This window comes from Bemisia tabaci, chromosome 4, assembly GCF_918797505.1.
Source record: "Bemisia tabaci chromosome 4, PGI_BMITA_v3".
Classification (NCBI taxonomy): Eukaryota; Metazoa; Arthropoda; class Insecta; order Hemiptera; family Aleyrodidae; genus Bemisia; species Bemisia tabaci.
The window spans coordinates 56,821,459-56,840,418 of NC_092796.1; the positions used below are offsets into that span (position 1 = coordinate 56,821,459).

The following is an 18,960-nucleotide window of genomic DNA, read 5'->3' on the forward strand; positions in this document are numbered from 1 at the left end:
CACTATCGGCCGGGCATACATGGGCGTGCGAAGGGGGATGCGGCCGTGGAGGGGCTTGCCCCCCCCGCCCCCTCCCCCAAGAAATTCTGAGCGATGGAGAAAAAACATTCATCGAGGATATTTTATCTCTTTTAATGTAGAGTTTTAAGGTGATTCGACGGACGCCATATTTTGCGTCAGAATGACATGCGCTATAGGTATCGCATCAATTGGTGCCATTTTTTTTTAAGCTAATTGTCATTTTTCAATTAGAAGAACTTAGAGTAGCTACTGAGACACGATTCTGTGAATAGCGCAACTACTGACCCATTGCTACACGTTCGAGAACGCGCGTTTAGGTGATCGGATTTTATGGAATACGGAGAAATAATAAAATCGGGCCCCAAGTCGAACCACTGCGTCCACATTTGACGATGAAAGGTAGATATTGCCCTTTGGAAAATACTGTGGCTGTGGAAGACGCCATACCGTCATACCGTTGGCGCATACCTCATTACCGCATGGTTTCCTCCACGGTATGCATTAGCTTGTCACTCCTTGCCCCACCGATCGCGTTTGGAGGTGACATTTTCTTGTAGCTCATTTTCTCCTCGGGAATGCATCTGTTGTGTGAGTCACTTTCTATGATCGCTTGAAGTATACAGGGTGATCCAGGGTTAAACGGCCAGACTACAGAAGCCGAAACACCCCCAAACCCCCTCTTTAAATTGAGATTTCAATTTTTTTTTAAGATCATTTATGAATTCAGGGCATAAAAAACAGGGGAGCACAAATTTTTATGAGATCTGGCTCACAACCGTTGCCAAAATTCAGGAGAAACGATTTATATTCCGAAATTGAGGGGGGAAGGGGCGTAGCTCCGACTCGGGATACTTTAGGGGAAAAACTTTATACAACAAAAAAGTCTTATTATGACTATATAGACATACCGTCCGTTCCGGGCTCAAAGGCCGAAAATTCCGGCTACTGGAGGCGTATATAGCTTAGATTGCTCCGGGTTCAGAGGCCGAAGCTACGGCTCCAGCAGCCGGAATTTTTGGCCTTTGAGCCCGGAACGGACGGTATGTCTACATAGCCCGTAATTGCGGCTCCCACGGCTGGAGTTTTTTTTTCGGTGTGAAAGAGCTAAGTGCCTACACCCGTTTCCCCCGACAAATTCGGCCCCAGCTCGTCTCTTCAACACATTTCTAGAGGCTCCAATAAGTAAGTAGAAGAGCGAGAGAAGTTCCTCATGGCGCGGGCGGCCTTGAGTGCAGAGCGGGAGTGAATAATGATAGGTCGACGCGAGGAATCACAAGCGGTGGTTAGGCATCCCAACATCTAACCACAGTCATCGTCGCTCCGCCAAGAGCAAAGCCAACTATTAACTGTGATCAACAAGTAGGTTCGGGAGGAATCGTTTTTTATTTTATTTTATTTTTTTTTTCTTGTCCGAGAACCTAGACGTTGGGTGTTGTTCTGTTGTTGGTGATCGGGTCAACTCGCGAGCCTGCGATAGTTCGTTACACCTACATTGTTCGCATCATTGACTTCGAAAGTTTTTAAAATCGTCGTTGAATTGCGGTTAACAATGGCTGTTGATTTATATTACGTTTTGGCTAGTCCCCCTTGTCGCGCTGTTTTGATGGGCGCTAAACTCATAGGGATAGACTTGAACCTCAAACTCGTGGATATCAGCCGAGGGGAACAAATGAGTCCTGAATTTTTGAAGGTGAGTATCGCTGTACTGTAAAATAATGCAATCGACATGTTAATCACATAACGTCAGACATGTTTGGTTGTTACTACACAGTACTTAATACTTAGTAAAAATTTGTAGTACAGATTCGCGTTGTATTGCAGAGCTGGCGCACATTACAATCAATGAAAACCTATTGATTACGAAGTTTGCTGTGAGCAACAAGGAAATGGTGTACTCTGTAAAAGCTTTCACAGTCCACTAGCCTTTTATTGTTCAAACTACACTGGAAAAAAAAACACATTGGATCTAGAGTCCAGACTCTTAAAAACATCGACAAGAAAAAATACTCTTAATTCAATCAGATTTAAGCTTAAATCAAGAACCAAGCCTCTTAATTTGAGCGGATTTCCTTTTGATTTAAGCTTAAATCTGATTGAATCAAGAGTATTTTTTCTTGTCAATGTTTTCAAGAGTCTGGACTCTAGATCCAATGTGTTTTTTTTTCCAGTGTAGCATAAACTGCGTAGTTCTAGATTTTCATTTGTGTAATGGTATGCATGAAACATGTTGAAAATGAGGAAAATTATTACTTTATACGAGAAAATTAAGATGAAAAGAACGAATCATGAGCTACTTGATGAAAAGAGCGGATACAAAGTATTTTGACGCAAGAGCTGACAAGTTAAGGGTACACATTCATCGAAATCTGAAGCCACTTACAACTTTAAGAACATAATACAGACGCCCGTTGGCTACATTTCCAACCCACTGTCTATAAATACAGGAGATCTCAAAATTGTTCACCAAAATCCCTTTCCAATTGCGGTTGCACCTTGGAAATTTGGACTTACGGCGATATTCTTTCATGAAGATCAGATTTTTCTTTTTTGTCCCAGATAAATCCACAGCATACCGTGCCTGTTCTGGACGACAATGGATTCCGCTTGAATGAAAGGTAAGCCTCTCGACGGATAAAAAGTCGTTATTTATAAGAGGATCTTGGGAGGATTCATCAAAAATCAGTTTCAAAAAAGGACCTTTACGAGTGTGTGATCACGTGAGGGTGTATGTGTGTGTGCGTATACGCACTTTGGGAGTTGAGGAGGGGGGAATTAAATTAACACTGGTCTTCTGCGAGGAGAAACTGGTTTCAGGATGGAAAAGAATAACCTTATAAACACCAACTAGCGTGTTGAATAAATACCCATCGCAGCACAAATCATGGAGTTAGACAATATACTTAATTATTTCGTGTATGCACACAACCTTTACTACATTATTTTCCAACAAAGATTGTAATTATTATTTCTTGCTTTTTTTAGTCGAGTAATGCTGACGTATTTGTCCGATAAATACGGCAAGGATGATTCGTTGTATCCGAAAGATCTCCAGAAAAGAGCTAGAATAGATCAGCTATTGTACTTTGACTTGGAGAAGATAGCCACTCCGAAAAGGGATTATTTCGTAAGTAATGGCGAAGTTTTCAATTCTGCGAAAATCATTTTAACTGGCTGATAAACCCGATAATGAACGATTTATAGAGCATCAGGGCTGTTGAGCCACACAATTTAAGGGGTTAGATTTACTATTGATGATCAAATGGACTACATTTTGCAATTAAGAACTATAAATTCCGGCCCGGTTTAAAAACAACGTATGTGCCATTAATTTCTCTACGCACATACGTGTTTTTTCAGATGAGATAGAATTTATAGCTCTAAATTGCAAAATCTAGTCCAAATATTGTGGAATACATTTTAAGAGGATAATTTTAAAGCTTTAAAACATCAACAATAAAATTAATAAAATTATAAAAAAACTGGGATATGATATCCTACCACTAGATTTAGGCAAATTAGTTTCTTTTAGCGAATGGATAACTTTTAAGGGTGGGTTTACAAACTAGAGTCCCTTTATACTGAGAGTCAAGACAATTTGAATCCATTTCTGATTGGTTCCCGTATTTTAGGCCTCCACAGTGTCACAAACGGGAATAAAGATTACATTTTTACCGATTGCAAAGATTATAATCTGGAATGGACCAGGAAATTACGGGTTCGGCAAGGAACAAACGGAATGAGAGGAGGAACGGAGAAAGGCATTTGAGAATGGGCCGATCAAAGATTACGAAAAACGTTCAATTTCTGTAATCTTTATTCCCGTTTGTGACATCCATGAGCCGAATTGTCTTGACTCTCAGTATAAAGGGACTCTATTACAAACGAGAGAGTACGTCCACCAGGTATTGAACTTGCAAAAAGTAGAATTTTTTCTCCTTGCTTTTCTCGCAGAAGCAGCATGTTCTTGGTGATTTACCCGTAGACGAGGAGAAGTTCCAACAGATTACAAAGAATTTCCCGTTCTTGGAACAAATACTGGATGGAGCGGAGTTCGTGGCAGGGGATTCGCTATCTGTTGCTGATGTCACTCTCGTGGCCGACATTGCCAACTATGACGTAAGTAACGATGTACTTAAGTGTAGTACCTCAAAGTTTCAGAGGCAAAATGGACCGCGTTAAACAGAAAGGAACCAAGCCACATCAGCTATATTGCCAAATTTAATCGGCTAATTTAATGTTTTACATGAAAACGGTTGTGCGGATTTTTGTGTAAATTTCAGTGAAAATTTTCCATGGTACGAAGCAAATTCCTTAAAATTTTCAAAGAAATCCGAACAAACGTTCTCTCGTAAAAAATTAATTGCCCAGTTAAACTTGGCAATAGCTGATGTGGCTTGGTTCTTTTCTGTTAAACTCGGTCCAAATGGTGTCAACGAATTGTGAAATATGAATTAAATCGGTCAAGATATTTCAGTTTTCAGTGTGTGCACTGTTTTAAGAGGAAGAACATCACGACCGTTATGTTACTTTTGGCCTTGGAAACGTTCATGTTTCATTCTTTGTTTTTCCCTTGATAAAGTACTTGTATGAAAACTGAGAGTCTCAAAAAAGCACGAATTACCTATGATACAGTGCCTTCCAAAAATGCGAGTCTTCGTGCTTACGTACATCACTTTAATCGTGATTCTCGGATCCTGGAGTGTAATTTCTTAAATAGATTGCATTTTGCAAAAAGGAACCAAGAGCATTACAATGTGGCTAGGATTGTGCAACTTTTATTCTTTGCGATGAAATTTCTGGAATCATGCACAAAATTAATTTTGGTCTTGAATTCGTGGTTTATTAATTGAGAATAAAGATAAAACTTGTTTAGGTGATACGTTTATATTCGCGAGGTACCTAAAAAATGTTGCACAATCTTAGCGTAATTGGAATGTTCTTGTTTCCGTTTTGCAAAATGCAATCCAAAAAACAGTTATCATTTTAAGAACTTAAAGTGATCTAGAATAATTCATTACTTTTAAAGTCAACTAGAACAAACAATAAGAAGTATTCATAAGTAAACCTCGGCCTGAACAGAACCTCGCGGAGGACATTAAATAATATTTCTACTTTCGCACGCCTATTGTCAGATTTTATGATGTTGAGTGCGAAGTCATGTACGAACTCAGCTGTCATACGACTTCATTGTTACAGGTGGTTGGCATTGATTTAAAAAAATACCCGAATATCGACCGGTGGTACACGAAGTGTCAACAAGTCATCCCGGATTACGAAGAAATCAACGGAAAAGGAGCCGCCCAGTTCAAAAGATTCTGGGATTTTTTGATCTCCCAGAAAAAGTAGAGGTAGAAAATGGATAACTTTGAAAAGATAGGAAAAATAACAGATAGGAACCAAGCAAGCCTTATTTGTAGGAGAAAATCCGAGTTGAGGGAAGTTTCCAGCTTACGACTAGTCGGCTACCTCGCTTTTTGCCTAGCATTCAAAATAAAGAAATTAAGAAAAAGCATTTTTGTGTGTGAAAATAGGAATTAAACACAGGGGGTCACTAGCCGCCGTAACTACCTCGCTTTTTACCCAGCATCAAAATCGAGGAATGAGAAAATGAGGAATGAGAATTTTTGTGTGTGAAAATAGGGGTCAGACTTTATCTTCAACATTAAATCTTATAGAAGGATAAAATATTTAGAGCTCTTACTCTCGGTACTATCTTGATTAGTGGCGAGGCGTGAATGGTTGATTATAAATGATTCCCCATTGGAAGCTGTGATAAAGAATCGATTCTTAGGGTGTTCGTTGCAGACACCCTAGTAATTGACTCTTCTTCATAGGTTTAAATAGTACCCAAAGCTAAGCTCATTTTTGCTAAATGCAGCAAAATTTAGTGATACGATAATTTTTAGAATTATTTCTCTGTAATAAACTCACAATCGAGTTGTTTACACTACACGTTGAACTTTTACGGTAAATTGAGAGATACAACTGCTTCTTTCATTTATGATTATGTGATGCTGACTTTCTAAATAAATTTTTTATCAAAAACCTGGCTTCCTAGTATGCCTTCCTTTCAAATTTTACTTTATTTGACGATATTTAGCAATTTTACCATGGAAATTGTGAGGAAGTTTTCAAGAGCCAGCAGAGACACATCATGATTATGTTTCCAACTCACATGTGGAAAACAACATTGCACACAAGGGCAAGAACATTCTACTGCAGGAAGAACTTTTAATGATGTGTGTCAGAGTGTTTTGATGTTTTTTGCCTTGTTCACCCATTAATTACTTTCTTCCTATTGTATTCGTATTTTCGGGATATGTTTTCTAGTGCTTTATCCCTAAGGAAACCCCAAACAATTATGTCCTGGGCAAGCATAAGAACGGAATATTTTCCAAAGCCGCATGAACCCTTATCCCCCAACTCCGCATCAAAAATTATGATTTTACACGCTTGTACAAATTCCGATGCTCGGCCTCTGACTTGGAAGTGCGAAATTCGAGCGGAGAGACAGCTTTCTCCTCGACATGCAGATTCGGGTTGAAGTGTTGCTTATGCCTCATCGGTCGCCGCGGCCATCGGCACGTTGAGAAGTTGTCCAGGACGAAACTGTCAGCGAGGGAAATCGCGAAACTAGTTTTTTAGGAGGTTCGACCAAGACGGAGCGCAAGGTGCGCGAGTATGAGGAAACCACCGGATGCCAAATTTGAAAGACGATCCGGTTCTCGCGGCCGAGTACGCGAGAAAAGGTAACGTACGACTCATTCATAAATCGTAGCGGGTTGACGCCGTGTAACCGATTTCGACGAGGATGCTGCGAGGTAGGGACGAGGATCTTTAAATCAAGGAATCAGCGCCAATCTGATACGAATTACGAACGATGATTCAAAAGAACGGTTTCTTGAACGAAGATGAATTACACTTAAAAATGTTGCTTTCTTAAAGCTTCAATATGAAGCACAACGCGATAATGGAGAAAAGCACACAAGAATTGTGTTGCTTCATCTGAGAGTGCTTAGTGAGCTGAGTTCGCAGTGTTTTTCGTCCGAACTTCTTGCATCAATTCTCTTAACCGCACAAGTTCGGTAAAACGAATCGAACGTTGAACGTTCGGCTAACCGAACTGCGAAAATTGCGTTTGACTAGCGTAATAGTTGGGATGATATGAAACACTATGTTCTTTTTCATTTTGTGGATATTGACGGTGTGAGTCAGCAATTGCATAACTCGATTTACGCCGTCGCAGACTTCCTGTCATACTTCATTTTTTAGATGGAAAACTACTCAACGGCAATTCTTTAAAGCTGCCGTGATTTTTCTTCTCTGGGCGAAGAAAATTCTGCAAAAACTTCAAGGAATGATGTCAATTTGTTCTCCTTTAAAAAAATAACATAGAGGCGGAGATTTTCAGACACCGCAAACGAGGTATGTGATTGTGGACTTACGCCGCGCCGTCGATATGCAATTTTACCTACTGCTTGAAAGTCGAAATAGATGTATCACGCGTTTTGCCCCATTCATTCTTGTCTTTCTGCGTTAAAGTCCCGGAGAGAGCCTCCTTCATTTTAGGGATTAGGGAATTTTACCTGCTTGGAAGTCGGAAGTTGTATCACGTGTTTCGCCCCATCCAACTTTTCTGCCGCAGCATTAAAGTCTCTTGGCCAGCCGAAAAGAGTCACGCTCTCCTTCATTTAGCGGAAACGCAATTTTACCTTCTGAAAAGTAACACGCGTTTCGCCCCATTCAACTTTTCTATTCTGCGTAAAAGTCTCTGAGTGAGCGAAAAAGAGGCCAAGCTCTTTTTCATTGTTGTGGATATGCAAGAAAGTTTTGTTGTTTCATAATTATTGCGACCGGATCTGTGAGAAGAAACCTCATCCACGGGGAAAAAATTTAGGAAACTTCAAACTTCGCGGAAAAACGATCGCGGGAAGTGCCTGCAAAACTCCAGGTATACTTCAAACATCACGCGGGCTTGTCGATTATATTAAGTTGCGTACACTTATTTGAGCGAGAAACGATCGCAGATAGCGCCTGCAAAACTGCAGGAATACTTCAAGCATCGCGCGAACTCGCCAATTAAGTTGCGTCAACCTATTTCGTCGTTTCCTGGACGAGGAAACGTAACTCAATTCCAAAGCTGCGAAATTGATTCAAGCAATTTAATTTTTTCAAGGAGCGTACCTGCGCAGTTTTCGTTGAAAATGTGTCTAATGTTTGCATGAGATCAGAGGAACATTCTGTGTAATTTTCAGTTAAAAGCGCCCTAGATTCTCTTGGTAAAACTGCGATTTGCAGAGGGGAAATTTGACAACGCTGAAATATAGTTACGTTCTTTCGTGAGGGAAACGACGATTTGCGCTGAAGATATAAAAATAGAAAAAAAGAATGCAAAAATAACTCTGAAACGCGTTTTGGGAGCTAAACATTCCCATCCTTCGCCTAAGCTGCAACGTTAAACTGCCTCCATAATTTTCATCCGAGGCACCATCCTGAGTTCGATAACAGTGATTACATTAGTTTCCCGTTATGCACACAGGAAGAGGACAGGCTCATGATGTGAAAACTCGTTTGAGAGGCTCCAGTCGCGTGAGCTGTCCGCGAGCCGTTGCCCAGCGTCGACTTGAGCTTCATCAACTTAAAGTTGCCACAGCAAAAATGAGCTCCCCCAGTCCCCCTTTTTGTAACGTAAACTGCCGTGCTAAGGAAAAACGCCGCATGAACATTCGAGAGTTGCCGAATTTACTCGGATAAAACATGGTTGGTTGATAGATACGTTAATTTGGTGCTTTTAAAAATTGAGCCATTAACACCTTAGACGAGAGATCAAAATATAGTACAGAATTTAAAAATTTAAAAAGTATAGGGGTCACAAAAGGTAGTATAAAATTAAAAGTTAGGACAAGGAAAGAATACATTAAATTTGGAGATTAATTCGTTTGAAAAAGAGAGGGATTTCACGTGTATCTTCCAGGAAAAGTATGCATATTTTTCCTTGAAAATTTCAGACTTGCGAACAAAACTTTCTGAATAATTGGGAGAAAACGATGCGGAGAAATGGATTCGATCGACATGAATCGATCGAAAAATAAAAACGTGAATCGATCGACGAGAACCGATAGAAAAAATTTGATGGATTAAGGGGTCTATCGATCGCGTCCACGGGTTTGGCGATCGACTCACGGGTTTTGTTGATCAACTCACATATTTTTTCAATCGATTCACTGGTTTGTCGATAGGTTCATGGGTTTTTCGATCGCAACACGTCGATCAGTTCGCGTTTTTATTATTCGATCGATTCATGTCGAGTGAATCGAGTCGATAGGTTCATGGGTTTTTCGATCGCAACACGTCGATCAGTTCGCGTTTTTATTATTCGATCGATTCATGTCGAGTGAATCGACACCGTCTTTTCGATAATCTGTTGATCGAATCGACACCGTCTTTGTAATAATTTTTCGATCGAATCGATGTCTATCAGTTCACGTCGATCGATTCATAGTTTTATTTTTCGATCAAATTCATAAACTGGAAAAAAAAAACACATTGGATCTAGAGTCCAGACTCTTAAAAACATTGACAAGAAAAAATAATCTTGATTCAATCGGATTTTTGCTTAAATCAAGAACCCAGCCTCTTAATTTGAGAGGATTTCCTTTTAATTTAAGCTTAAATCTGATTGAATCAAGAGTCCTTTTTCTTGTCAATGTTTTCAAGAGTCTGGACTCTAGATCCAATGTGTTTTTGTTTTTTTTTCCAGTGTACCCTCAGAAAAAGATTGACAACTCATCCCGGTAAATTCGTACTTTATCAGAGGAAGTTGGGCAATGTCTGAAGGCTCACACGGCGGTTTTCCTATGGACGGGAGTACAAGAAATTGATCTCTTGCGGCTGCGGGTTGAGCTGCGGCTCGGCGAACGACCCGAGGAACTGCAGCGCGCGCGGCCAAGCAAGGGAGCCGGGTAGGGACACGGAAAAGGCAAGGCAAGGCACAGCGCAGAGGTATAAAAAGATGAGCCGGACCAACGAACGAACGACCAGCGACCACTTCCATAAAGAAGGAACAACGTCTCTTCGGCTCCCGCCGACGGGAATGGGGACGCCGCACAGTGGATCGAGTCAATTAGAGAGGTCGGACATGAAATTTTTTACTAAAACTGCAAATTTTGATGTTTATTTCGTCACAATTTTAATTTTAAGGGGTGCTGTAAGAAGAGAATTTCACGAGGAAACCGATGAAACCGCTTTCAGAACCTCAAAGTGTTGTATGAACGGAGTTATAAGCGTTTAAAATTTCCAAATTTTATCCGACCTCTCCTATTGACTCGATCCACTGTGCGCCGCACAGTAGTGGTTTTTCGATGGCAAGAACAATTCAGCCGTGCTAAGGAATAACACCGTACGGGCCTTCAAACGCTCCCAAATTTCCGTCGATACAAAACGAATTCACTATTGAAAAATTGTGAATATCTTCCTTCAAATTTTTCGGACGCATCAGTTAAAAATTCAATCTAAAACATATACAAATTTCAAGAGAAAATAGGCATTACTTTCTTCAAAAGTACACTTTTTATCCGGGGAAATCTGTATACTCTTGAATGTTCATACGCCGTTCTTTCTTTGTACGACAGGATTGACGTGCTAGCTACCGAGGCCGGCGAATATTATGTAACGTACTTTTTTTCCAATTTTTGACCTTTTCGCCCCTTGCGAGGGATTCGTAAACCAACGACGAAACGCTCCTCGTGAATACTGCCGTGCTAAGGAAGAACGCCGTATGAACATTCGAGAGTTGCCAAATTTCCTTTGATGAAATGTTTATTTTTGAAGAAAATTATGAATATTTTTGCTTGAAATTTTCGATGGTTTTAGATGAAATTCCGAACAAAATTATCTTAGAAATTGGTAAACAGATATTCAAAAATTTTCCTGAAAATTGGTGATTTGCCAGGAGAAATTTGGCAACGCCTAAACGCTCATACGGCGTTTTTCCTTGGCACAGCAGAATAGATCTAGTCAACTGAGAATAAACTTATTGGCGATGAGATCTCATAAAATCTTTAAACATATCACAAATGTCAAAAATCTACTGCTTAACGCACAATTTGCGCGAAGGTTTGCCTTCAATTTCACCAAATATGCAACAAGCATGCCAGGGAGCGCGAATACTCCGTCGTTTCTCAGACGAACGGACGTAACTCCATTCCAATATTGCAAAACTGACTCGAACAATTTAATATTTTACAAGATTGCACCTCTGCGATTTTCGCATTGAACATTTTTATTCATACATACATGAGATCAGAAAAAACCGGTGAAATTTTCAGTTAGAAAAGCCCAAGTTTTCCTGTTAAACATGCAATTGGCGACAGGAAATTCGGCAGCGTTAAAATGAAGTTACGTTCTTTTTTGAGGGATAAAACGACTTATCTACTCGAAAAACACACAAGTACTACGCAAGTGTATCGCTCCATGAACTTTGATTGAATGAATTAACGAAGTTGTAAACGTGCTGGTATTGCGTCCATATAATATTCACCTTCAATTTTGCTGCGTACGAAACACACCTCCCAGGGAGTGCAAATAGTTGCCTATTCAAAAAACACGCATTAATATCGTTCCATACCCTCATTAAATAAATAGATCACGGGAACAAAAATGGGCTATGTGGGATCTGTGTGTGTTTATTAGCTGAAGACTAAAGGTATGACTCGCAATTAGCGGACTGAGAACAATGATGCATTAGCATTACTATGCTCAATCTTCGCAAGGCATAGCTATGCGTGGTTATTCGAAAGAATGAGTCAATTAACTCATTTTTTTGGTGTCATTCGAAAGTAGTAAGTGACCGAAACTTGCAGTTTTTTTCCTAAATTTTTTTGATGACTAAAACCGGGCGAATTTATGACGAAATAGAATAAATTGGTTGGGCTCAGAACAAACTACACCCAATCTCCATTTCTCTTATTTTCCACAATACGACTTGATTACATTAAGTTCAATGGAGAATTTGCAAGGGTCTGAAATTTGATGAATTTCCTGTTTAAGTGGAATCCTCTGAGTGAACTGAACACGAAGATACCCTTGATTCATAAATTGAGCAATTATTAGAGGAGATATGACAAAATAACCGATTCTGCTAAAATACATGTGTTTAAATGGGAAATGCCGCCAGATGACGTCACAAGGCGGCACATTTTCTCACTTTTAAATCAATTTTTCTCCAATTTCCCATGTCAGAAAAAAATTATGAAAAATACTGCGAACTCAGCTCATTAGGCACTTTCAGATGAAGCAATAAAAAAATTGCGTGCAAATTCTCCATTCAGGCTAATATTAACAAACCAGAAACAAGTTTTGAAATTCATCTCCTACAAGAATTAGAATGGAATCTCGCCAGCGAGTTTTGAAATCCCTTCCTTTCGACGATGTTTTGGGTGAGCTACTAGTACTACCGTGCTAAGGAAGAACGCCGTATGAACATTCGAGAGTTGCCAAATTTCTCTTAATAAAACATGTATTTTTGACAACATTCATGCACATATTTCACAAAAATTATCAGATATTTGAACCGCGTGTGACGCGGAACTCATATTAGCGCCTACAAGACTGTAGGAATACTTGACGCATTGCGCGTACATTATGGTGCGCGCTCAGCGCATATTCGCGCCTACAAGACTGCGTGAATACTTCACGCATTGCGCGTTCACTGCAGTGCTCAATTTGGACCGCGTTTTGCAGAAAGGAACCAAGCCACATCAGCTATTGCCAATTTTAATTGGGCAATTTAATTTTTACGAGAAAACGTTTGTGCGGATCCTTTTGAAAATGTTAAGGAATTTGCTTCGCACTGTGGAGAAAATTCACTGAAATTTGCACGAAAATCCGCATAACTGTTTTCATGTAAAAAATTAAATTAGCCGATTAAATTTGGCAATAGCTGATGTGGCTTGGTTCCTTTCTGTTTGACGCGGTCCATTTTAGATTAAATTGCTTACAAAATTGTCTGAAAATTTTGGAAAATACTCCTCACAATGGAGATGTTGCATGTGTCAGGAATTTGCGATTTGACTATTGACTCTTATGTAAAAGTTCGCGAGAAACACGATGGTGCCACTGGTTTTCTCTGAAATCATCTACCAAGCTCAAAAAAAGCTCTCAATTGAGGCCAAAATGGAGGGATATCCCACGCTATCCTGAAAGTCCACCTCTACATCAAAACAAACTCTCCATTCAAATATAGGGAGCAAATACATTGACAGGGCTGCCACTTTATTTGGGGACTCTAAAACTGAAAACACGGCATCACTGCTAATGTACTTGCTCCCTATCTTTGCATGGAGAGTTAGTCTTGATGTAGAGGTGGACTCTCAGGGATAGGGTGGGATATCCCCTCCATTTTAGCCTCACTTTGAGAGCTTTTTTTGAGCTTGGGAGATGATTTCAGAGAAAACCAGTGGCACCATCGTGTTTCTCGCGAACTTTTACATAAGAATCAACGGTCAAATTGCAAATTCCTCGCACATGCAACATATCCATTGTCCCAGTAAATTCGGTTTTTATGGGAGGAAACTTGGCAACGTCTGAAGGTCCATACGGCGTTCTTCCTCAGCACGGCAGAGTAGGCAGCCAAAATTAAAGATACATTTCGCCCGAGTGGTAACCGCGGCAACGACCGTATAAAAGCACGGAGCTTTTCTGCAACGCTGCCAGCTTACAAAGTTGCCAAATTCACCATAAAATCCGTCGAACAGGCTTCGTCCCGACCCCGATTCCGGCACGAAACGGCAATCGGGAAGCTGGCGGTCCTTTCACCTGGTTCGGTTGCGTTCGCGTCCCACCTGAATCCCGGCTCGCCAAACGAACGGCGATTCGCCATTCACGCTCACCGACGCTGACGGCGACGGGCCGTAACCTCGATCGCGACGCCGAGCAGCGCTGCCGAATCGGGCAAAAAAATCTCAATCGAATCAAAGTCTGACGGAGAAATTGAAGCGGGCCGGCAACGGCGGCGAGCGAGTCCCCAGTCATGAAATCATGAATGAAACTGCAAACTGCAGAACCCGATCGGCTCGTCGTAGTCGTACTCGCGGGCAGCGCGCCACGCCCGCGCTCGACGCGCGACTTTAACGCCCGAGCACGCTCGCTCGCTCGAGTCGCTCGTATAACTTAAAATCCCCGCCGCGCGCGCCCCTGTCGCCCGCAATCCGGCGTCCGCTAACTAGCTAACGACCCGATAAATTCGCTCATCCGCCCCTCCGACCCCCCCCCCCCCTCCCGTCCTCGACGACTCACTCTTCGAGCGGGGACGAAAACCAGAGTCCGAACATGCAGAATGTGACTGTTGCGAACTTTGGCTGGAGCGAGGAGAGGAACAAATGACTGAAAATGGAGAATTTGCACGCAATTTTTTTATTGCTTCATCTGAAAGTGCCTAATGAGCTGAGTTCGCAATATTTTTCATAATTTTTTTCTGACATGGGAAATTGGAGAAAAATTGATTTAAAAGTGAGAAAATGCGCCGCCTTGTGACGTCATCTGGCGGCATTTCCCATTTAAACACATGTATTTTAGCAGAATCGGTTATTTTGTCATATCTCCTCTAATAATCGCTCAATTTATGAATCAAGGGTATCTTCGTGTTCAGTTCACTCAGAGGATTCCACTTAAACAGGAAATTCATCAAATTTCAGACCCTTGCAAATTCTCCATTACGATGGTTGCGTCGGGAAGATTTGAAATTCACTCCTAACGGCCGGACTTGACGATCTACGTAAGAAATCTGCGGAATCGTTTTACGAACTGTTGCTGCAACGAAAAGAGGCATGGGCGTACGAAAGAGGGGTCCAAGGGGGGAATTGAAAATAGTATCAGCTGCCCCCACCACGAAATTCTAAACGCGGTGGGAAAAAAACCTTCGTCGAGGACGATTATCTATTTTGATGTTAAGTCTTAAGGGCTTAAAGTTCTCTAGGGGAGGGTGGAGGAGGAATAAGTCGCAGAGAGCATTACCTCGTTTTGTTTTTACGTGTTGGAGAATAGGGACCTCCGCCAAAAAAGCGTTACGAGGGGTAGAGGGAGGGGGTCGAAAATTCCCTTCAACGTTACGTATTTTACGAACAGTCCCCAACTTCCTTTAGGGTAAAATAATGAGTTTTGAGAGTTACGCACTCAACATTTGGTCGAGCAAGTTTGTGAAACTGCCTTCGTTGGTTACACGGATTGTCAATATGTCTCTGATCAGTCACCGCCATCAGACGAAGATTGAAATTGATCTCCAAAAATAACTATACCTTATAGGCAACAGTGAAATTGAGCACTCTACCAAGCATTATTTGACGTTTATTACAAGAAACATTCATTAATGGGAAAAATTTGAGTTGACCAACTGATGATACAGTTTACTTTATGATGGTCGAATCTTAATAGGCAATGAAATTGGTGAAAACAGCGTTACGTCTGCGATCGCCTCATTTAAAATACCATTTTAGTATAAAATATGTGACACGCTTACTATCGAATGAATGTGCTGAATAATTTTTTGGCTGGAAATGCTGCGATGGCAGATGATGCAACTGCCACCATCTCGTCGTCATTCCCTCTCCTAAGAATAGTTTCGAAGATGTATGATGCAAGCTCAGGTCGATTTTCAGCAATATTCCTTCGTTTAAAGGTGAGTTTAACGTCTCGAATTTTTTGACATCACGATCTCTCTCTCTCTAAATCAAACAGTTAGTGCAACTCTCGGAACCTACTCTTGGAACCTAGCGCTGGGCGTTTCCGCGGATTCCTTTGGAAATTTTCAGGCATTTGCTTCGAAATATGCAGAAAATTTACTGAAATTTGCACAAAATCCTCACAGCCGTTTTCATGTAAAAAACTGAATAGCCCAATTAAATTTGGCAATAGCTAATGTGGCTAAGCTCATTGCTTAACTCGGTTCCATTTCCTTTAGAATAGAATTGAAAGGAAAAATTTTGATCAGTTTTCTTTGATGAAAATACAACACCGCCGTCTTCCGAGATAGTAAATATATAGCAGCTTTTGAAATCTTTCAATAGAGAATTTGCAGGTGTCTTAACATTTGATGGTTTTCATGTTAAAGTGGAAATTGCTGAGTGAACTGAACACGAGGATACCCTTCCTTCATGAATTGAACCATTTTTGGAGAAGATAAGACAAAATTATCTAATCTGCTAAAATACAGGTGTTTAAATGGGAAATGCCGCCAGATGGCGTCACAAGGCGGTGCATTTTCTCACTTTTAAATCTATTTTCACCTAATGCTAACACCGCTTTAAAATAATTATTTTACTACTACACACTATTTCCTATATCAGAAAAAATGTATAAAAAAACTGTGAAATCAGATTTTTAAGTACTTTTAGATGAATCAATAAGAAATTTGCATGCAAATTCTCCATTGAGAGTGAGTTACGCATATTCCGCATTTAGCCACCGATAAGCGACTCCCTTCCCGCGCGGAATAATTTTCTCAGCGGTGGCGTTCCGGCGATCAGGATGAGATTTTCCATATTCGACCTTGATCGTGTAATTGTCGAGGCGGTCGCTCGTTTATTATCGTGATCATCGGCGATAGCCATTGAGCGGAAAGTGAGTAAATAACGGGGTTGCATTGGCAATAATTAATGGCTTTATCGGAGTCACGTTGGGACTCAGACGAGTCGGTGCGTTGGCGCTACATCTCTGCATGAGATCACGAGCACGATCCCGCCGATACGCAAAAACGCCTTCGAGCACATCGCCAGACGTCGTCGAGGAAGAAAAAATAACAAGCGCGCGAAACAAGAGGAAAGATGGAAGCACAACATGTCTCAAACGCTTTTATCGTCACGATTTTTGAAAAAAAGTGGTCGCAGTTTGACTGTTGCAGTCTGAAGGAGGTCGCTGGGCAAACGACAGCTATAGTTCAGAAAAATAACGAGTACACTCAAAAGAGTTTCTCCTTTGAGGTTTAACTGAATTAGGTCCGTGAGATTATCATGAGACAGCTATTGAAACTAAAAAACCACACTCAAAAATAGGAAAAAAATAAGAAAATGAAAAAAAATTGTCAAAATTATCTTCATGATTATGATTAATTTCAACCGAGCAAACAGACCCATATCGATGGGCGAGGTGCGAAACCTCTTATCTTCCTTTGTAAAATTCCTGTCTTACTTAAATTTTTCTTCAAAAAGCTGGTCAACGTAATTTCTTGAAAAATTCACTGATTTTTCTTCTCCATTAGCAGAATATTTTGTACTTCCAAGTCACGAAGTTGACTTTATTCCTCTCAGAAAAAATATATTACAGAGGCGGAAATTTTTTAACACTGCAATGAAGATACGTGGTTTCGCACTTTGCCCATCCATATCCTCCTCAATGATTCATTTTAAATAACCAAATCTCCGTAGCTTGAAAGAGCTTGAATTGTTTCTTCAAAGAGACTCAAAGAGAGACAATATCAAGTAAAAGTGGCCTTTTTTATAAAGCGTTGAGAGCAGGGTGTCTACTGAAACAGGCAGGCCAAAAATCAGCACTTTTATGGAACTTTTTCAGTGCATTCCCAAGAAATTCAGTACCTTCTCCATAGAGAAATTCAGTACTTCTTCAATACCTTCATCTGACGAAATTCGAAAAATTTCAAAAATCTGAATTTCTCGCTCAAGTTGCGACAAAAATGACAGAAATTCCGAACCTTCTTGCGGAATTTCCGCACTTTTTCAGTACTTCCGGACCGCCCTTAAAAACCAGTACTATTTCCGGAAATTCCGGACTTGTAGACACCTTGGAAAGGCATATTTTTTTTTTATTCGTAGATGGAGTGCATTCTTAAGATACGTCTCAGCACTCTTCACTAATGGAAGATTCATACTTTCCGATTCCCTCCTGCGCTGGGACTTCACTCATCACTCCCAGTAGGTGTAACCGTTTTTTAACGGGGCGCGTCACGGTGCTACGGAGGAAGAATCGATTGTCCGCGTGAAATTGGTTCTCAATTCATGTTGCTCGGCTCACCAAACGGCGTAAGTACACGTCAAGATGAGCCCGGAAAAGCAACGAGTTGAAAGGACGGCAGGGTTTACTTCCGAGTGAAGTTACGTCTTTTTGTCGACCCACGATGAATTGACGCGTTCACGCCTCACTTTTCCATGAGTGGAATGTCCGTCTGGAGATGGCAGAAATATCCCGAAGATACTCATTGCACGAGTCGGGTAAAGAAAAACGGAAATGACGGTCGAGGAATCCTTAATCTACTTCTTAGTTATGAGCTGAACCGTCGCCAATTTCTAGCGACGTCATCTAAACGTCAAGTTTTCACGTTAGATATGAATGAAATGGAGAATTTGCATGCAAATTTTTTATTGCTTCATCTGAAAGTGCCCAGAGAGCTGATTTCACGGTATTTTTTATAATTTTTTTTTTTTTTATATGGGAAATAGTATAAAATATAGATTTAAAAGTGAGAAAATGCACCGCCTAGTGACGTCAACTGGCGGTATTTCCCATTTAAACACACGTATTTTAGCGGATTAGATCACTTTGTCATATCTTCTCCAATAGTTGTTCAATTCATGAACCAAGGGTATCCTCGTGTTCAGTTCACTCAATAGTTTCCATTTAAACACGAAATTCATCAAATTTCAGACACCTGAAAATTCTCCATTTATAAACTGAATATTTCGACGATTACAGTCGTAAAATAAGTATCTTCAGTGCAACGTTTTAAAATCTTCGATTATGTTTTACATCGTTGAAGGCAAACTAACCCATAAGGGGCCGTTCAAAATGTTTTTTTCCGCTACGAAACTAACTGAAGTATCTCCTTAAAATTTTGGGCAGAATGAGGGGCGAAAATTCACAGAAATGTTTTAAAAAAATATGTTGGCTTTTCTCGAAGAAAGATGCGCGTATGATATCGAGGTTACGCATTTT

General features: G+C 40.6%; 2 protein-coding genes across 3 annotated transcripts in view; one reads left to right on the plus strand and one right to left on the minus strand.

Moving 5' to 3' along the window:
• Positions 1–18,960, minus strand: part of rols (rolling pebbles) — a 69,528-nt gene that overhangs the window by 26,902 nt on the left and 23,666 nt on the right. The window lies entirely within an intron of this gene.
• LOC109040990 (glutathione S-transferase 1-1) lies at positions 1,298–6,066 on the plus strand. The gene is made up of 5 exons (XM_072300125.1): positions 1,298–1,711; positions 2,578–2,636; positions 3,004–3,145; positions 3,973–4,137; positions 5,218–6,066. Exons 1-5 carry the CDS (start codon positions 1,571–1,573, stop codon positions 5,365–5,367), a joined length of 657 nt encoding a protein of 218 aa, XP_072156226.1. The 5' UTR covers positions 1,298–1,570; the 3' UTR covers positions 5,368–6,066.